The sequence below is a fragment of the Crocodylus porosus genome, unplaced genomic scaffold (genome assembly GCF_001723895.1).
Source record: "Crocodylus porosus isolate Cpor-Errol unplaced genomic scaffold, CroPor_comp1, whole genome shotgun sequence".
Taxonomy (NCBI): Eukaryota; Metazoa; Chordata; order Crocodylia; family Crocodylidae; genus Crocodylus; species Crocodylus porosus.
In genome coordinates, this window is record NW_017728951.1 from 10,757,291 (window position 1) to 10,778,299 (window position 21,009).

At 41.1% G+C, this 21,009-nt stretch overlaps 1 protein-coding gene and 1 long non-coding RNA gene across 6 annotated transcripts in view; one reads left to right on the top strand and one right to left on the bottom strand.

Moving 5' to 3' along the window:
* PLEKHA1 (pleckstrin homology domain containing A1) overlaps window positions 1-21,009 on the bottom strand; it is a 64,231-nt gene that overhangs the window by 15,448 nt on the left and 27,774 nt on the right. For all 5 annotated transcript variants that reach the window (XM_019556009.1, XM_019556008.1, XM_019556011.1 and 2 more), the window contains 6 exons: window positions 20,138-20,194; window positions 16,487-16,532; window positions 13,096-13,193; window positions 8,148-8,279; window positions 5,947-6,090; window positions 1,493-1,561 (listed from right to left, as the gene is read on the bottom strand). In XM_019556009.1, coding sequence (XP_019411554.1) covers window positions 1,493-1,561; window positions 5,947-6,090; window positions 8,148-8,279; window positions 13,096-13,193; window positions 16,487-16,532; window positions 20,138-20,194 — 546 coding nt within the window. The remainder of the gene's footprint in view (window positions 1-1,492; window positions 1,562-5,946; window positions 6,091-8,147; window positions 8,280-13,095; window positions 13,194-16,486; window positions 16,533-20,137; window positions 20,195-21,009) is intronic.
* On the top strand, window positions 165-19,389 carry LOC109324114. The gene is made up of 3 exons (XR_002104850.1): window positions 165-299; window positions 18,078-18,082; window positions 19,378-19,389. It is a non-coding gene; the product is annotated as an uncharacterized LOC109324114 (long non-coding RNA).

Here is a 21,009-nt window from a genome sequence, read left to right on the forward strand (position 1 = left end):
TACTAAATGATACACAATATGGGCCATCCCTGTTAACATTGTTTGTGAAAACTAGCAGAGGGTGTTTAGAACGCAAGATAGCTTTCACATTTATATTTGAGCAAACTGAGGAAAGACTAAAGAGGCTAGGCCTATTCAGTTTAGAAAAAATGCTGGAGGGGGTACAAAGTACAGGTTTACAAAATACTAAATGGTGAAGAGAAAGTGAATAGGGATTTATTTACTAATGTCTCAATACAAGAACTAAGGGTCACAAAAATGAAACGAGTAGGTAGTAAGTTTAAAACTAACAAAAGGAAGTTCTTTTTCACACAGTGCAAAATTAAAATGTGGAACTCATTGAAACCAGATATTGCGGAAGCTGACAGTTTAGCCACGTTCAGAAGAAGGGACTGGAGAAATTCTTGGAAGATACGGATATCGGTAGCTATTGAATATGGGAGTTAAGGATCCAGACTCTGAATCAGAACTTCCTAGACCTTAAATGCTGGAGGCTGCAAGGGGGAGAGGAACAGTGGAAAACTCCCTGGTCTCACACAGTTCATTCTTGCTTTCAGCATCCACTCTCTGCCACTGTGCCACACAGGATACAAGATGGACCTATGGTCTGACCCACTAAATGGCAGTTCTTGTGTTCTATATTTTCAAATGATGCCACCTAACAGCTGCCATGAGAAAAAGAAAAGGACTGAGGCTTGGTTGCCTTGGAAGGTCTGTACAAGTGAAAACACGTCACTTACAAAAAAAAAAAAAAAAAAGTTTCCTCAAAGTTATTAAACATCTAATCCAGTGCTTTTCAACCTTTTCAGACTCAAGGCACCAGTTCATCACTTCTACAAAATTGAGCAGCACCCGATTCCAGAAACTAATTTATTACCTCCTTGCAGAGAGCCTGGGCAGGGAGAGTGACAGGCAGAGTCTGCTCTTATTTGCTTAAGTCTTCACACCTGGAGCTGGACTCTACCCTTCTAGGAAACATTTGGTCAATGAATCAATTACACTAACAATGACCAAAAAGTTGTTTAGCTTAAGAAACTAATTTGCTATTAGCATGACAAAAAAACCTGACACTTTTGCAATCCCCTCACCCCCCTCCAATACTGACCAGTTTCATTGTTTGAATGGGAACAGGATAACTTTATTTACCATCACCAAAAGTATGTTGCCGCACAGGAAAGCTTAGACATGAGATACTTCAATATCAACTGTCCTTAGGACAATTTTCATGAAGTTCACACATAAGCCTGAAAAGCACATATGACTGATTAAAATGAATGACAATGGTGGGGTATGTTTATAAATTCATTCTCTCTCACTGAAAATCAAATTTTCACAATGACATACTAGTCTCCAAGGCAGCAGATTCCTAGGTCAGAGAATTACAAAAGCAGCAACGGGCATTTACAGCCTCAAAGAGAGAGTTCAAGCCCAAATAGGCTTTTGAAATTTACTTCTATACATTTTGAAAGCAATGTAACATTTTGAAACGTACCAATTCAGATTTGAAATAACGAATTGCGTTTTCATCTAATTGAAAGTACCTCCTCTTCCAGTTCTTCATCTATTAAAGAAAGAAAAAGAAAATTAAGACTAGACGAACTGCTTGATCTTCTTTCAGGAATCAGAGAAGTTGAAAGATTTGCATTTGGTAATTTTTATTTATTTATTTATTTATTGATTGATTGATTGATTGCGATTTCTACTAGTGTTTCTGGGTATTCTTTAGTTAGCCTGATATACCCCATCTCTCCCTATAGCCAAGCATCTTACATTGCCTTCAGTTTCCTTTTAAACTACATATACTCCACTCCACTCTGAAAGATGCCTAACTCTGCATTCTTCTCACCTTATATGCAAAAGAACTAATCCAATTCTTTTGGGACCGGTCAGTCAATTTTTGGGGGTCCAACTCCTGAAAACTTGGTTATCTATTCAGATTAACATTTTTGAAGCTCCTGGACAGATATAATCAATTTTAGATCTCAGCTGGTGAAATGTGAAAATGTTCTGTAGTGAATGTTTTACTCCTTCAACTCTTTTAGGTAAAACTCTACTTCCTGGGTACAGAGGAATGACACTGGGGCTATATTCCATTAGAAAGAAACCTGAGGCTGACAGCTCTGAAAATGATGAGTACCAACTAAATAAAATATGCCACCTGAGAGGAACTATTCTTAAATTGGATCAGGCTTCAGAAAGAAAGGATCCTAAGAGATCTCCTCAAGCAGAGGGTCTCTCCAAAGATTGCAACTAGGAGGAGAAACAGCTGAAAGAACTGGATTTGGAAGAGCAGACTAGAATGAAGAGAAGAACTGAATGGTGGTATCAAGCTAAGAAGCCAGAGTAATAATTTAATAAGTTTTGAGAAGGGAGTAGAAGCAGGAGGAAAAAAAACAGAGGGAGGTAGTAGGAACACAGAACGTAGCATTAAAGTTTTCCTTTTTTCCATCCCTTCTCCTCTTATTGCTCAACTTAGCTCTTGCTGCCTAGCTTTACTGCTTCTCCGCCAAATCCATATCTTTCCTTGTTGGCACCCTCTCTGTTTAAAGGAACGCACTGTTCTTTGCTTTCAGAGAAATCCCATGGACCTTTTATTTTCACTGTTTGCCTCTGCCGAATCTGGGACAGTAGGTGGAAAATTTCATTAGCTACTAAGATTATCCCCCTTCAAAGCTGTCAACCATCCCTTGCCCCCTCCCCCATTTTTTCTGCAAAAAAAGATTGGGTCCCAAATGTTTAAATGTTTTCTTTCCAAAACTCCTCAGTCTCAAATAATACATATAAATTACTGCATGGGAACTTCATATTTTATTTTAAAAAAGGATAGTTGGTGTTAAAAATCATGGTAAATGTATTTAAGATGGAAGTTAGTGGTGACTGACAGAAAGCATGTTTTCTGTACTGCATCACTATTAAAGCAGGATGGAAGCTAGTTTAGAAACCAACACTGGGACAATTTCACAAGCCTCTTCAGAGACACAACTGTATGGAAGCAGGACTAAAATGCTTACTATTTGTGCTATACACACACCACACAGAACTTGGGCCACTGTACTCCTCAATCCAAGGGGGTCATACTGTAGCCTTCACTTTCCAGAAGATTGAATTTAGATGTCACCACCACCATTCATAATTCACTTTTGATCATCTCTGTCCCAGGCAAGTGAGGGCTAAGACTTCTATTAAATACCTTTACGAACAGCATCATAAATTCTTAGGCCAGCCTTTAAATGCATTTTAAAAATATAATTAAATCTAGAATTAATTCCATAAGTAAATAATCATGGAATCTTAATATGGTCTCTTGTTCATTCATATACATCTTATTATACAATCTTAAAAAATGTTACAATCCATATTTTCCAGATGTTGCACACTTTTTTCTAATTCCTTAAGTATACTGTGTCCAGTATTTTATTAATCATTTTTAACTCTTCCACTTCATCAGTAGTATTTTATTTTTTATTTCATTTTTAACTCTTCCACTTATTAAGTAGCATATTCTCATAATGTACTTCAATAATTTTGCCAGTAATACTGCACTATAAAAATATTTTAGGCTTAAATTCATGTAACCCATATACCGGATTCATACAATTACTTTACACTATATGCTACTGAACGTGTGCACTTTAAAATGCATAGGCATGCAACTGAATCAAGACTATATAGCCTTATTCAGGGTACACACTTATCTAACCTTAATGTAAAAATTGCACTATAGCACTATTGACAATACAACACTAGTAGCCCTAAAACTAACCAGTTTTATTTTAATCTATTTTAATAGTCATTACTATTAAAAGCCATGAAAACAAAGGGAGATTTGAGTTTGGTAGTTTCACAGCTGCTGTTAATTTCAAGATTTCCAATAGCTGCTCTTTGACAACTTCTATTCCAGGAGTGTGCAAAATACAGCTCACAGGCTGGATCTGGCCCACCAAGGGATTTTATCCAGTCTGTAGTCAGTCCCTCAGCTCCGCCTGGCCCAAGCATGGGGGGCAGCCCAGGCCACATGCATGCAGCTGGTCCTGCTGCCCCAGGGTGCTCAACAGGGCTGGGGCAGAGTGGCAGCTAGCCCCCACAGCAGTAAGTCCTTTCAATTGTGGCTGCCAGTCTCTGCCACTGCCACTGGACCCAGCCCCATTGCCCAGGCACTCCAGCCCACCTACCCTACACCTACCGCCAGGGGAGCTGGATGCAGCAGGCAGGCATGGTCTCCAGGAAGAGAGGCCAGGGACTCGCAAGGGCATGACATGCTCAAGCAGGCAGATGGGATGGGTATGCAGGTGAGTGGGGAGCGATATCTGTAAGCAGGACGGGCAGGGCTGGGGCCAGGACCAGCATCAGGATCATGGGGCACTGACAGCACAGGGCTGGGGCCCAGAGCAGAGCCATAATCTGCTACCTACATGTCCCTGCGACAAGCACCAGTTCTGCAGGCAGAGGCGTGCTGACTGGCTCTGCCATGGGCCCTGTGCTGTCACCACCCTGCAACTGTGATCCCAGTTCCAATCCCAGCCTCAGCCCCACCCATTAGTCCCTCTCCTGGATGCTGCTCCCCACCCAAAGCCCCATCCCATCCCATCCACTTGACAGAATGCACTCTTGCCCACGCAGGTCCTGGCCCCATCTTCACAGAGACCCCTGAATCGCCAGTTGGTGACAGCACAGGGCCATGCTCCAAGGCAGAGCGACTTAGGGAGTTTTAGTGAGCTGTTGCAGGCACCAGGGGGTGCTGGCCCTAAGTGGCCCTCCAGTACAAATATTTGCTGACCCCTGCGGCTACTCCTTCACTCTCACACTGTGCAGTTAGAGCAGAATTAATTACAAAGTAGAGTGTGGGTTAAAGTACAATTAGTTACAAAGCGGAGTGTAGAGCAGAAAGATGCAATGCAGTCAAGCAGTGTTTAATGGGAATTTGTTAGAATGTAAGCAGTAGGCAACAAGTTGGAATTGGCAACATTTCATGCAGTTAATTATATGTATCCTGGATGAATGCATAAGTAGAGTACAAAGTGTACAAGTACATCTTAGGGCATACTACTCATCTTATGAAGTAGATACACAGTATACATTAAATCATATCAACCTTTAAGGTGCACAGAAGCTGACTGAACGTTACACTATTTTCTTCCTGCTTACAAAACAGTATAATGGAAAGACTACTGTAATGCATGCACAGAGTAAATTTTGCAGATGCACCTATAACTGATATGTCCTACTTTTTAAAAGGACATGACTGTTTAGCATTTTTCCATGGCATTTCATAGGTATCTTTTTAAAATAAACATTTGGAATACAAGGAGTTTCACACTTCCAAAAAAAGCAAAGATCTGCAGATTTCCAAGGCCAAAAACAGCACATGTAAATTATTTAATCTTGAATTATTTGGCCAGATAACGGTAGAACACCTGAAATTTTAGGTATTTTGCAGAAGACAGATCTTCCAAGTACCTTAAAGAGTTGCACAATTTTTCTTCAACTCCATAAAATGAATTAAAACTCCTTCACTACTTCAATGCCTTGTAAAACATGCAGGTGTTGAGCACTTGGTTCAGCACAGCTATTTTTAGCACACCCTTCACTAAGAATTTATCTATACATGCTTCTTAAAACATGTATTAAAGGGTATTCTGTTGAAGCTTCATCTAAAAACCATCTGCAGCAATGTTTTCATCTCCAAAGTGTCTCCAATTTTATTAGTGTTAAAAAAACCCTGCAGAAATACTAAAGTAAAAAGCAGAAGCCTGGCAATACACAGACTAGACATATACTACAGGAGAATAATCCATGAAATAACGTTCTAATTTGACTTAAGCTCAATATTTTAATACAGTATCGTTTAGTAAAAATGTTGCTTGGTTAGCATCTACTTGGTAATTGAATTTACAATTTCAGGATGTGTTCTGGACAAAGGAAATGAATAGTTCTACAATTAATTACCACTGCTCCTTGTTTAACACAGTAGCCAGCTTTGATAACAGCATTATCTGAGGGATGCTTAGCAGTAAAGTAAGGAAGGTGGCTTTGTGATCGTTTCAAGTAGTTCCTGTCACCTCCTTCACCACAGTCATTTAGTTCTTCTTTCTGAAAGGAAGCGGAAAAAAGTTCAGGATAGTCACATGTTTCTCTAAAGACTAAAGATTATTATTTAGTAATACAAGAACACAAAATAAAAGTATATGCACATTCCTAAATGTCATCTCCTACCCACAAATCCTATCTTTGGCTTGGTTAGAAGGATCAAATACTTGACACTGAAAATAACACTGGTATGACAACTATATACAAAACTTCCTGGCAAGTCATAAGCACTGCTCAAAAGCACACAGTCGAAACAGACTGTGAACCCATTAAGGCAGAACTACTAAAACAAAAAATAGACAAGTAAAACTGCAACACACTGAAGGCTTTAGAAACAAAATCACTGCTGCTTTTTTTAAAAAGTGCACATATGCTATGACCTTTAGAGATGGTACACTATCCAGCCAAGGTTAAAATATTACAAACTATTATCTGCTCCTTCTAAGTGCTTAGGGTTGGGGGTAGGCATGGGAGAAATCACACTGGGGAAGTAGTTGGAAGTAGGTAAACACAGAAGACAGTGCTTCAAGATCAGGAGAATTACTGTAAACATATGCCAAGATAACCTAACCAGTTCAGGTTTCCTTCAATCTATGCGGGTTCTTCATAAGCGAATTCACTCTTATGCGAAGAGCATATTTAGACCCATAATTCATTATATGCAAGGTAAATTCACTCTTAGGAGATCAGTATAGATGCTACCCCTGCCCAAGCAGGTAAGTCTGTGGGGGAAGGAGAAAGAGCCATGGCTCCACTTACCCCAGCCCCAGCTGCAGCGACCCCGGGAGTGGCCAGCACCAGCAGCCTACACCTGCTGGGCTGCACTGTGCTTCCCTGTCCCCCCCTCGTGCCTGGGCTCTGCTTGTCCGTACTCACCTCTGCTCCTAGGCTGCACCACGCCTTGGTGCAGGCAGCTGGTGTCTACTGCTCCCAGGACAGCTCCGCACAGGCTGAAGTGAGTAGAGACAAGCAGAGACCCTGGCATGGCACTCACCCCAACCCCAGAAGCAGCCGGGCTGCACTATATCCCGAACCCCCTAGGATTCTGCTGGTCCCCAGTCACCCAGGCCCATGCTGGAGAGGCCCTGGGAGTGGCTGACTTCAGCTGCCTGTAGCAGCTGAGCTGCACCGTGCCCTGGTACAGGCAGCTGGTGTCAGCTGCTCCCAGGGCTGCTCCAGCATGGGCTGGGGTGAGTGTGGACAAGCGGAGCCCCGGGTGGCACAGGGTGCGGCACTCACCCCGGCCTTGGAAGCACCTGGCACCAGCTACCTGTAGCGCCTCACACCACCCAGGGCTCTGCTTGTCTGCACTCAACCCAGCCTGTACTGGACCGGCCACAGGGATAGCTGACACCAGCTTCCTGCACCAGGACACAATGCAGCCCAGCTGCTACAGGCAGCTAGTCAGCCACTTCCAGGGCCACTGCATGTGGGGCTGGGGTGAGTGCCGCTCTGTTCCCTCTGCTTTGCTGCCTTGTGCAGCCCTGGGAACGGCACTCCTCCCCCTTACCCCCTCCCTAGTCCCAGCCTCACTCCCTCAGCACCATGGGGACCTACCCCTCTTTGCTACATTGTAAAGTGGGTTTGCTTTATGCAAATTCAATTTAATATGCCGTTCTCTGGAAAGGCATGTACTGCATAAAAATTGAGGGAAACCTGAACTGAGTTATTTTTAATACCAGTTCTAGCACACCTTATCTAAAATCTCAGACAGGTAAGGAAGATAGTGGGTGGGGTTTTTGGTTTTTTGGGTTTTTTTTAACTACAAAATATAATCTCTTTTAACTTAAATAATCAACTACCTCGGAAAAGCTTAAGCAGGCAGAAATCAACATTTAGCTTTTATAAACATAGCTGCAATGTATTATAACAACTGAATGTCCTTTTACTTGGTACACAATATTAAATAACAGTAATATTAAAAACCCAGCATATGAAATTAAGTATGATGAGACCTCTGAATAAGGATGGGGATGGACAAGTTGGCATTCTGACAGCCAAAACATGCCACAAATCACTTCCAATTACTTTTTAAGTAGTATTTATTAAACAGTCAGTACCTGTGTAGGGGTAATGATAGGAACACCACCAACAATTTCTGTTCTATAAGACACTTGCTTCTTTCCAGCTGGACTTTCAATTTGGCGATTTGGGTTATCAGACTGACACAGTGAATCAGACTGCTTTGGTACCTGAAAAGTTAGATGTGATGAATAGACTGGAAAGTTCTATGCAAGTCTCTCAATTCTTAACATAAAAACTTGAAGTTTCTAAGAATCCTCAATTATTACTCAAATATTCACCATTTGTATCCCCCTAGGACCTCAGAAACTGGCTTCTAATGTAAAGACTTAATAATAATTTAACAAACCACTGGTTATATATTAGCTTTTTTCAAAAACTGAAAATATCTGGTTAAAGTACTAGACTCTGACTTGAGAACTGGTTTCCATTCACATCTACCACAAGCTTCCTGCCTCACTTTAGCACACCAGTTTTCTCTGTGAACCTTTTTCCTTTGTAAAATAGTTTTCTTTTTCTTTCTTTCTTTTTTCAATTTCACATATTTTAGTCACAAAGCTCTTTGGTGGCAAGGACTCTACAGGTCTCTAGAGTAAACGGGGCCACAAACTCAAGGATAAGATGTAGACACCTGACAAAATAGTCGACACCTGACACCTGCTGCTTGGTAAAAATGTTTTCACTTGCAACAAGAAATGAAATTTGGAGTGTGTACTATAGGATAATCACAATTAAAACCACCTGTATCCAAATAAACACAAAAAGCTGTCCAAAATTTCTTTACAGAATGACAGCACACAGGGTTGCAATCTTTTTTTGGACTAGCTGCATGGTTGGGATTAAAGTTAGACAAGCTTTTGAATGCAAAACATTCTTTATCAGGTCTAAGGGAAGAGACCTTAGACCTAATGAAGAAAGCCTTGCATTCAAAAACTTGCCTAACTTTAATCCCAACCATGCAGCTGGTCTGATAAAAGCTATCACCCACAAAAATCCTCACTTCTTGCATCATTCCTGGACTGTCATGTCTACGTAAGCACTGCAAAGCTACCAAAACCAGGTTTTAAATCAGTGCAAATTCTACTCTGCTAAAAAGTGCAATGGTAAATGTTCATTAAATTGGGGTATTTTAGGTAATATAAAGTCATCTCACATTCTGTTACTTAATATAATACCAGAACTACTATTCTGCTGCAGTTTCAGGGGCTTGAGGAACTGTAAGCAACTTATGCTAGTTACTGCATATTGTATCACAATGAGCAAAGAAATTAATGGACAGCGGTTAACCCTGTAGGAAAAACCGGCATGATTTTTCCTTTTCCCCCTTCTTTAGTAAAATGTCAATGTGTGAGCTACATAGAAAGAACACAGGATTCTACTAAATAACCGTACTTACCATTTCACATGCTCTGAGTCTGCTGAGGCAGATCACTTTACCATAACACCAAAGAAAAAAAAAATGGGAGTTCTAATACTTTTCAAATTAATCTATAAGTGCCAAGTGGAATAACTAAGGAATAACCTTTAAGTGTGTAAAACAAACTCAATATTGTAGATACAGGTAGCAACATTCCTGTGAGAATATGGTAAATCTTGTTCCTATAACACAAATAGTAAGCATTTTAGCCCTGTTTCTACACAATTGTCTCTCTGAAGAGACTTGTGAAACTGTGTTTAATATAGATGCAGTACAGAAAACATGTTTTTTGTCAGTCACCTCTAACATCCATTAAGGGTACTCAAGTACTACTTCTCATATAGGACAGGTATTTAAAAGCAGTCAATGTTGTAAATGAAGCTATGTCTGGAAATGGGCATGTCTATATTAACTTAATGCAAGTTTAATTAATTTTAAAAAATCTTTATATAAAAGGGACTGGGTGTCCAAGTACTTCCCCTACTAGACACTGATGCTCAGAATCAAGATCTTCAGAACCTACACTCAAACTGGAGAAAAGTCCTGAGTTCTAGGCCTGTTTCAAGAAATAATTTTAAAAAGCTTTATCTAAGCAGAGATTAAAACCAATGGTGTTCCTTAACTATTGCACTACAAATCCCACTCACTCTTGAACCAATGGTGTTCCCTAACCCAAAGTCATGCTTACTGTTTCTCTCTCATGTCCATTTAATATTTAACAGTTCCAAGGCGCGTGCTAGTATTTACTAGGAAAATATCTGAATCATCCCAAAAGGCCTTCCCAACTCTATTGCAACTCAACGTATCTAGGATAAAACTTCATGATTTACTTCAATTAAAGGAAAATACAAATAGGACACCATTATTTATAAGGCCTGCTTGTCCTTAAGTATCAAATCTGAAAATTGAATAAAGGAAGTCCTTACAAAAGTAGGAAGCCAATAACTCCAGATCCTAATGGTAAAATGTTTAGGAATTGTACTAACTATCTTCCTAAATAAACCAGAATACGGAACAAGGGTCCGGACACTTATTTTTTTGGAAAGGCAGAAAGTCTAAAAATATCAAAGGACTGATCTAAAAATGTGGCTGTTGTGGGAGCAGCTTCCTTCATGTTTTTTTGTGCAGAAAGTATCTTCCTTAATCTAAGGACAGGCTCAATTTTTACAACTTCTGCTTATAAGCACAATGGGAAAGGCAACTCCTTCTTCCAAGTGGCTTTGATATTTGGGTACCAAAAATAGTTTATCAAAATAGAATTTAAATTACTAAGAGCTATATGGCAAAATATTGGCCCAGCTGTTTGAATGCAGAAAGTACAGTAGAGCTAGTCACTGGATCACAGTACTAATGAGAGTTTATACTTGCTTCTTCTGATACCTGTACTACTAAATCATACTATACAACACAAAAACAAGAAAGCAATGCAGTTTGCCATTGAAGATTATTACTTGAAAGCAGGACTCATACGAGGCTTAACAATGCTATACAATGAGAATTAAATATGAAGTAATTATGCCACATAATGCAAAGATTATAATCTAATCTTTGTATTAATGACTGGCTGTGAAGATTAGTCAAAGCTCTTATAGTGCTAGATAAACTGGATTCTATGCCATTAACAACATTCAAACTCACGTATTTTGGAGCTTAGTATCATTAAGAGAAGACAGCATATTTAGTTTTCTTTAATTTGATAACTATATTGAGCCTGTGTAATCTTAGTCTTTTTCCTTTGGCTCTTCTAGTGCTGCTATTTTGTTTGTATTTGGGAAATTAACACATGAAAATGTCATGGAGCAAGTCAAACATTTCCCTTGAGACTTTAATAGAAAATATTTTGAAATATATGGCATTACATATGTACCATACCTGCTCATATAAGCCAGGCCCTTTGTTTCAGACATATGTTCTGCTGTTGTGAAATGTTAATGGATCTTTTCAGCTACAGACAGTGAGCTGCCAGCTCTTATCAAACTCCTCTCTGCAGCTCCCAACAAAAAGGGGCACTTTATGTAAAATAGCAGGCAATAAATACATCCTCAGTGCTCCTAGTCTAGGTTTCATGAACAAAACAGTTTAAAGCAGTCTGCAGAACTAATGAACTCAGACTCAAAATGTTGCAGATGGTTCACACTGCCTCCAATGGAAAGCGTGCAACTAAAATTTTGTCATTTTGCAAAAAATAAAAAGTGATTTAAGTCACATGAAAAGAACTAAAGGACAGAAAGAGCGAATGTATATAAAAGCACTATGCCATGTTTTTCTTTAAAAAGGTCAAAATCTGCTCGTTGCTTCCCTCTACACCCTCTCAAATCAGAATAATGTCTTTGCTTGTGCCATCACAACACCTTCTACAGCATAGGTGCTCAGCCCACAGAGTCATATGATGTAGCTCAGAGGACTTCCCAGAGGCCTGGAAATTTGGTAGCGAGGGAGTTGTGGCATTTTATGCTGTCACTTTTCCCCTGCAACAAAATTCCCGAGCCCCACAGCCTGATCTGGTGTGCAAGGCTGGAGCTGGGGCGTCCAATCTGGTGTGCATGCTGTCAGAGCCAGTGTCACAGGCCCAATCCTGCTCACATGTGGCTAGGGCCTGATCTGGCACACGAGTCTGGGACCAAGCTCCAGCTCCGGGGTGCACCAGATTTGGCCTATGGGCTAAATCCAGCCTGTGAACAGATCCTGCGCCATTTCTAATCATCTGGGTGGAAAGGCTGGGAACTAATGTTCTACACGATCCAACCTTGCCAGTTTATTCTTTATTTATTCTATCGCTCTTTTGATTTGTTGAAATTTCTCTCCATATAAACTTATTTACAAACAGAGTCTAACCAATGAGGTAGCCCAACTACACCTGGAAATCTCACATCTCAAGGTAACATATAGAGACATAAATTACAAAACTGTAGCAGGAGTACAAACATATGTAGTCTTCACATTCCTAATCAACCCATGATGTTTCTTCCCTAAACTGCCAGAAATAAAAAAAAATAAAATTCATGAAGCAATCAGACATAACACGTGGGGGTTTTCTGTTGTGCAGTCACAGCTTGTTCTGATACAATATAAAAATGTAATTTATCTTACTACAGAACAACTTATTTGTTGAAGTAACTTTTCATTGCACGTTTTTTAGGAAATGGTACAGAATGCCTTAAAAATATATCTGAAGCCTTTACAATATATCACTATTTAGTCCCTCGAAATAGTAATCAAGTAATGAACAAATTCAGAACTGTTAAAGTTACATGTAAAAATTGTTTATATGAACAAGTCATGCAAGACACCAAATTCTTTCAAATTATCAAAATAAAACAATAATACATATACGGTTACAAGATACAACTTCTGCACCTGGAAGATTAACCTGGCTTGATCAGCTTTTTCTGTTTGTGTGGGTCCTATCAATTAGGCAAGAAACAACTTTAAAAAATAGAAAACTTGACTGTAAAAACAAAAACAGGGCACAAAAGCAAATGTAAATATTGAGGCCGAGTAGCTTTCAGTTTGAGACTACGTCTACATTTTTTTTCCCCTCAAAATGTGGAAAACACAGAACTACTTACTGTGATTTTGGTAGCTTTGTTCAAAATATTTACCCATTCTACCAGGTCTTGTTGATCATTGGCTTGTAGAAAATATTTTCTCATCCCTGCATTCATTACTGTTAAGATATTAAAAAGCAATTATAGTTTACTGAATTAACAACTGAAATCAGGACAGTTACATTCTCACCTTCACCAGAGAACTTCACCACTCTATTCATCTTTATTACAAAACAAATCCCATAAGGAATGCAGGTTAATCTTATTTCAACTATAACTTCTCCCAATTAATATAATTAAACTAGATTTTTTTTTGAAAGTTACTTAATAAGAATTGCTGCAAATGTTTTATTATTTCTTCATCTTAGGCAGTCTCTTCTAAGATTCCTTAGTCTCAATTTTACTTGATAGCAAGCTTTGATGTTTCCTGTAATTTGGCTGTATCCCCTTCTCTTCTAACCAAACCCTGCTACCATTAATTATGCTATCAACCTTGACCAAGTTGTTTAGCATTGGTAAAACATTTTTTTTTTTAAAAAAAAACCTTCCTGAGTGTATGGTCAGACAAAGTCAGTTACCCACCAGGGATTTACTGTGGATCAGGCCATGCTGGAGTAACAAGCGCATGCTCTTGCCCCAACACTAAATGAAAACTGCTCCACAGCAGTTTCTCTCTCATCTATCACTAAAGGCACACCAATATATGGGTGCCATATTGGATCGGTACCTACAAGAGGAAAATTACGATTATCGGCTTTTTTTGGCCAGTGAAGCCAATAATGTCACTGATAAATATAATATGCTTTCTGGCCAGGGCCCCTGGACACCGCATGCATGCGCACAACCACACGCATGCATATGGATAGGAATGCAGCCAGGCAGCATGGAAAGCAGAGTCCTGCAGATAATTTTGTAGAGGAGAAGGGAGTTGGGGGGGCAGATCAAGGCCCCAATGGTGAGGGATGGGGTGGGGCAGGGGCTGGGAGCACTGCTCAGCCAGGGCACTGGATAGGATCCAGTGGGACAGGGAGCAGGACAGAGCCACTGATGGCTCGTCCAGAGGGCATTTGGGGGAGGGAGACAGCTCCCCGTCATTGCGTACAGACCCTGGGGGAAACATGGGGGGGATATGTGGCCCCCAGATTTGTGCATGGGGCAGATGCTGGCTACCTGCTGTAGGCTTGGGACTCTCCACTCTGCTGCCTTTGTCAGCCACATACCCCCTGCCCACACTGTAGCAGTGGGGGTCGTGAGTTGTGCCTCCTGCTGCTGGGCAGGCAGGAGACGTGGCTGACACAGAGCCCCCATGGCAAAAGCAGCAAGGCAGAGAGCCCCGAGTCCACAGAGGGCAGGTTGCACCCATCCTTGCTGCGCTCCGGTTAAAAGCATCCCAGGACTTAAAAATGGTGGCAACAACACTTGAACTAAAGCTCATTCAATGAACTTTACTCCAAGCACTCTCACTGCCGTTTTGAAATGCCGAGACACTGATCCCCTGGATGAGCCACCCACAGCTCTCTCTCACCCCCTGCCCCTGCCCTAGGACCCATTCACTGCCCTGGCTCAGCAGTGACCCCAGCCCCACTCCCTCCCTCACCATGGGGGCCTTGACCTCCCTTCCCCATGCCACTTCCCCTCCACAGACTTACCTGCAGGGAGCTGCTCTCCACACTGCCCAGCCGCATTCCTGTAAATTGGTTATCAGATTGGCATCGGCAGAACTGGCTGATTAATAATCAGCTATTGGTGTCAGCCAAGAAATCTTTATTGGCGCACCCCTATCTACTACCAAATAAGAGTGCACACAAGAGCGATGCACCTTGTACCTCATGGTAACTATTTCATCTGCCTATACCATAAATAAAGACCATAGTAGAAGAGCTCACAGCATGTACCATCAGTTTCTAACAAATCTGCAAATTCAGCTAAATACCTTGTCACAAAGACATGAAAAAGGAAGGAAAGGAAGGGACCATACATAACAATTCCAGCTACCCACTGGGGCCACAGTATGCAGACAGAAATTACAGTAGCCCTGAACAGCACTTAGGAGTAAGGCTGCTCTAATTTGCACAGATGATTCAAAAGGGCTCTCCAGCAGCTTCAAGGATTCCAGGAGCCATCTTTTCCCTCCCACCTCTTCAGGTGCTGCACTGGGCACAGCTCATTCGGACATTTAAACTAAAGACCAACGCTATTATAATCCTTAGAAAAGAAAAGCAATATTTGTCAGATTTCAATTTTTGATTTCTTGTAGTAATTTTATGGGATTCTGACATAGCAGTTCTAGCAATAAAGAGCCAATGAGAACAAACATAAGAGGTGTTTTCAGTAAGAGGATGTTTAATATATTACGTTGCTTTTGTCCAGAATTTATCATAATCTAAAATCATATGATAACAGGAGTTGCCTCTATCATCATAGACAGGACAGGTCCAAGTGAATTCCATCAGCTGCAAACTGTACCCAGCATATCGCATGCTGAGAAAAAAACCGCAACAGATAGCTAGCTACCTGTTTTGCTTTTTGCTGGAATAGAAATCTACAGCTCTTCTCATTAGGAGTATGAAACAGAAAAAATAACATATACTTACATTTAGTATATTCTGAAAAATAAATCTTAAGTGTAGCAATACCCAACAGTTAAGTGTTTATTGACCGGTTACATCAGAGTTTAAATGTGGAGATACAAATAGGTTGTTTACAGACAGCAAAATCATTAATCCCAGTCTTTGCCAAGGATTTTTAGAATCCAAATTGTTCATCATGATTCTAGATTATGATAAAATGTCAGGAAAATGGGAAAAGAAAAAGGAAAATAAACATGTTCTCTTGGGGGGGGGGGACGACCTGACGACTGAGTGATGTGGGGGGGAAGAAATCAGAGCATTATTTTCTTATGTTAAAGAAGTAAAACTTCCAGTAAACAAAGTCAGATTAACAACACTTTTTCCTGACCACAGTACACAAATTAAAAAACAAAAAAACCAAAAACAAACTAATTTCACCTGCATTATTAATAATCATATGCTCACCATAAAATACCCACATACTCTCGCCTAAAATAAAGAATGCAATAGTTAAATTACTTCTGTTCATAGCTGACATGTAACAGGGCATCTTGAAAACAAGCATCGCTAATTTGATTACTTACCGATTCAAAAAAAGCCCACCAGAAACAGCTGTTGCCTGGTCACTTTATCTCTCTAGATTGCAATGTTAAAAAGCTATTCAAAACCATTAGGAGGAATCAACATTTTCCCCTTGTATAAGGAAGGAAGCAGACTATAAATAAACTCTTCAAAAAAACCTCACACTACCGGTGTTATCTAATAATAGAACTGCAGAAAGTATACTGGCTTCAAATTGTAAAAAGAGCAATTTGACAGGTGTGCAATACACACAAACTTACCAAAACAGAATTCTGCCTTTGGCCTTAGCTTAGTTGCATCGCTGACCTAATGAGAAAATTAAAATTTATAATGAATAGTATATGTGAAATTACATAATATAAGGTATATAACAGATACTGTTATATACACATTCAGTTTAAAACGTATATTTCGTCATTAAAAATTAACATAAAACGTTGCTTCCATTCCTAAAGTTTAAGGATCTGTCACTTTTGTAAGTGACAGTTGCTCCTGGTAAGTAGCTGAGGACCAGTAAATCATTATTCAAATAAAGTTGAGGAAACTATTTTCATCTCTGTTTTTCACAGCCCTCCAAATGCAATAACAGAGCAGTTAACGACTTTTGCCATGGCTCTGGAGTATGGACCTCACGTTGGACTTGTGCCAATGGGCACCCCAAGTCAACCCAGCTACAAAATGCATACCTGGTCATTCAAGCTGGAGAGTCAAAGGCAGCTATATCATATACTTGCCACATGACTCTTATGTGCCACTGACTAGGTAAAAGGCATGCCTTACACACACTAGCCTGATGGACTATCTGGATTCAGCGGGCCTTTGACCTTTTGGTTTTAGGGTTTTATGCTAGCATTCATCCATAGAACTTAAGCAAATTAAATGTATGTTCAACTGAAATAATGAAGTTATCAGTCCATAACAGGGCCCCTAGGTGAGTGAAGGGTGCAGGCTATAGAGAGATGGCTGTAAAGCTGTAAGATCACTAACCGGTTCCCCATTAGGGAAGGGGAGCCAAGTGACTGGAAGGAATGAAGCCAGGAAGGATATAAACAAGAGTTCCTAGGTTGAAGAGTAACCTTGCCCATGCTAAGCTCAGGGAAGGAGTTCTGCAGGGTTAGAGACATGAGCAAGAAGATAAAATTGTTTAGATTTTGGTTTTCTGAGTGTATTTGCTACACAACATGGGAGTGGCTACTGGACAGAAGGGAGACCACTGTAGCCATGTGGGGTAAGTACTAAGAATCTGTTTAACTGGCTGAGAGTAAGAGACTACAGGCCAGTCAGAGAGAGACCCAGGTGCAAGGGTGACGATTGAAAGTCCTACCTGAAAATGGTTATTTGTGGGGACCAAATACTGAGCCCTTACTGAGGACTACCTGATTTATGGAGAAATGTGCAGAGGTCCTCTGAGGAGAGATGCCCTGTTCAGTTCAGATTAAAAGATCAAGCCAGAGCATGGTGGCTTGATAAGTAGCTCTGAATGAGGCACCTCAAGGCTCACTCTGGTATTGAGGACTGCCTACCTAATTCATAGTAGTTTCCCATTGAGGTGTGCCAGGTGAGGACAGGGCAGTACCCTGGTAGGAGCTGGAGTGAAAGACTGGCTCAGTGTGGCCATCAGGGGGTACCACAGCCACCTTCACAGGAAGGGTCACTTACAGTAAGCTTGAAAGAGTCTTAAACATTTCCCTTTTTGGTCAGAAAATACTGTTGGATTGTGTTACGTTTTTAAAGAATTTTATTAAAACGTCCACCTTTTTCACTACAGTATTTACTTAACCAGAAATCAGATTTGTAGGCGTTTACAGATTTAAGGTTTCAACTTTCTAAAGAGAGAGCTGCATGATTTAGGGCAAGTTAAACGGGTTGGAGAATTGATCAAAGATAGCTGGTGAAAGTGATCCACTAACAATGCCACACAGAATTTACCAAAATAAAATGACTTGAGAATGGGAGGCAGGTGGCAGTTCACAAAGGCTAGGGACAGAAGTCACACACAAACTGGTTTAAGTGATGGGAAACTGGTTTAAACCTGTCACAGAAGAGAAATTCAGTGCGCATAAACTGCTTTCAAAATGACCAAAACCTATTTAAGATAAACCTGGTTGGATGTAGTATCCGATTTAACTGATTTAGGTCTCACCAGTTTACAGAAATTCTGTCCCAGATCCCTTCCTGGTTCAAGTTAACTCACAGTCCTCCAGCATCCCAGAATGCTTTGCAGCCCTGGGATACACTGCCTACTCCAGTGGAGCACGAACTGACTGCCTTGCCCCTCTGTTTCTTAGTCTGTGTCCATCAGCCCATAGGGATGGGGGGGCAGGGCAAGGGAAGAGACCCCCCCAGGAGCCCTAGCCAGGGTCTACACAGCACAAGGGGGGAGGGAAGGCCCCTGGGGTGTGGGCTTTTCAGATCCCCTCCCAGTGGCTGATTGCTTCAGTGGCTGCCACAGAAGGGAAGGAGGAGTCATCCCAGGCAGGTGCCTGCCCATGCAGCCCAGCATGGGATCACTGAGGAGCCCCTGCCTTGGAGGGCTTCCCCCCACTCCAGCCCAGAGTCCCCCAGCCTAGGGCAGCCCCAGGGAGCTGAGGGGAGTTTTTCCCCTCCCAAACTCCACAGTTGCTTACATCAGCCCCTAAGAGTCTCAGGCAGTTTGAGTGAGTGAAGGGTAAGTCCGCTCCTCCCAGATGGTTTTGCCTTAGTTGCTTTGAGTCTGAGGCAAAACTAATCCAGGGAAGCAGACGAATTTCCCTCCTCTCCCTGGGCTATCCCCAAAACTGCAGCAGCTAAAGCAAATGGGTGGGGTTGGGAAGAATTCTAGGGCTGCCTGGGACTGGTGGCCCTGGCCCGGGTGGGGGGGCCAGCCCCAAGGTGCAGGCTCCCCAGTGCCCCCATGCTGGGCTGCAAGGGCAGGCACCTGGTCAGGAAGACTCCTCCCTGGCTCCTGCAGCAGTGGCTGAAGCAGTCAGCAGCTGGGCAGGGAAAAGCAGGGAGAATTCCCCTTGGCTCCTCAGGGCTGCCTGAGCTAGGGCTCCCGCCTGAGAGGGGAGGCTCCCCCAAGGTGGGTCAGCACTTGGACAGAGGGCTCCTTAACCCCTTGGCGAGGGACAACAGGGGTTTGGAGACACTGGGCTGGGCTGGCAATGGCCAGCAGGCTGGGAGATGTGCCTTGCCTTTTCCACCTGAAAACTGAATGTCAGTTCAGTTGATGAATCAGTTCAACCTACACAGCTTAGAGGAAGCTGCCTAGTTTGAACTCATTCAGCCTCAGGCTTTTTGACTGTCTGTAGTTAGCCAAAGAAAATAAGTATAGTATTTATGGTATATAAGAATGATGTATGATGATACAATTATTCCCTCCATCTTCTCTTTTAATATCCAGTAATAAACTTCAACCTTAATAAAAAAAGCAGAAGGGAGGGAATCTTATTAGAGTTCTTCGCTTTCAAATAGTTCCTAAAAAGCTTCTTGCTCAATCTTCTCAAAACCATATGCCTGTCATATGCCTAAACCTACCACATCCAATGACTTCCTTGTAAATGCTTTCAGTTTTCCCCAATGATAAGTAGGCTATAAATTAAAGTCTGCACCTCTGCAATATTAATTCCATAACAACCACATGCAGAGTTGGAATCTCATTTTCTGAAGCTAACGCAGCATAAAAATTAAAGGAAAACCTAAATAGATTTCTAATTTTCACACTGCTTTGGATGGCTCTAAAATGTTCAGTGTTTCTGAGAAAAAAAATATATTATAGCATTTTTCTAAAAATGTTATTAGATATAGAAAGTTAAAAGTTAAAGCAATTTGATAAGTTATCATTGCTGCAAAGAATTAAGAAACTATCAAGAGTTTTAAATTTAAAATATTTCCCCACACTATTTGTATCATTTCTATTCCTACTGACATACCTTTGAAATGTAGGTAAGTTTAAGGGCTCCAACAGGCGGAGATCCAGCAGGAAGGTTCTAAAAACAAGGCATATTACATAGGTCACCCTCCAATTTGTATATTGTACAAGCATCAAAAGCAGAGCAGCTAATACATTTTAATTTTTTTATATTATATCAATTTTTTACAAAACAAAAGAGTTCTACATGCTTTCATCTACAATAAAGCAGTCAACATAATGGACAGTATAACAGGATTGAAGCTACTTGGTCTCATTTACTTAGCATGCATCTGGTAGTCAACTAACACTGACTAAACCTTGGTAACAATGTTGGTATTAATTGTTTTGCAGGTTCACATATTTCATTGTATGAAAAAAAATTATTGCAGTTTTGTATTCAGGAAATCCTCCTAAAAGAACATGATTTCCTTTGCAGATGTTGAGTCAAGGAGATGGCTTCTTATATATTTTGACAGAAGAGATATTCATCCATTAAAGTTCCTCTGGTACTTCCAAGACGGCCTCTTATGCCACCATAATTTTTCTCATTTTTAAAAAAATATACTATTTAAGTACAGTAAAAGCCCTGATATCCGGCACGAGTGGGAAACTGGGGGTGCCAGCAATGTAAAAATGCCAGTTCCCTGAGGGCACAGGGTTTCTGCCCGGACACTAAACAGGGATGGGGGGGATGGTGGCAGCTGCACACAGAGCAGCAACAGCACAGCATTGTGGGTGATGGTGGCCATGTGCAAACTTTCCCCTCTCTGCTCCCCTGCATCTGGCCAGCCAAAAATTCACGTTACTAGTGTGCCAGTTAGTAAAATCCCAGATAACAGAGATTTTACTGTATATTGACAGAAAGTCACTTGTAACAATCTTAAATATAGC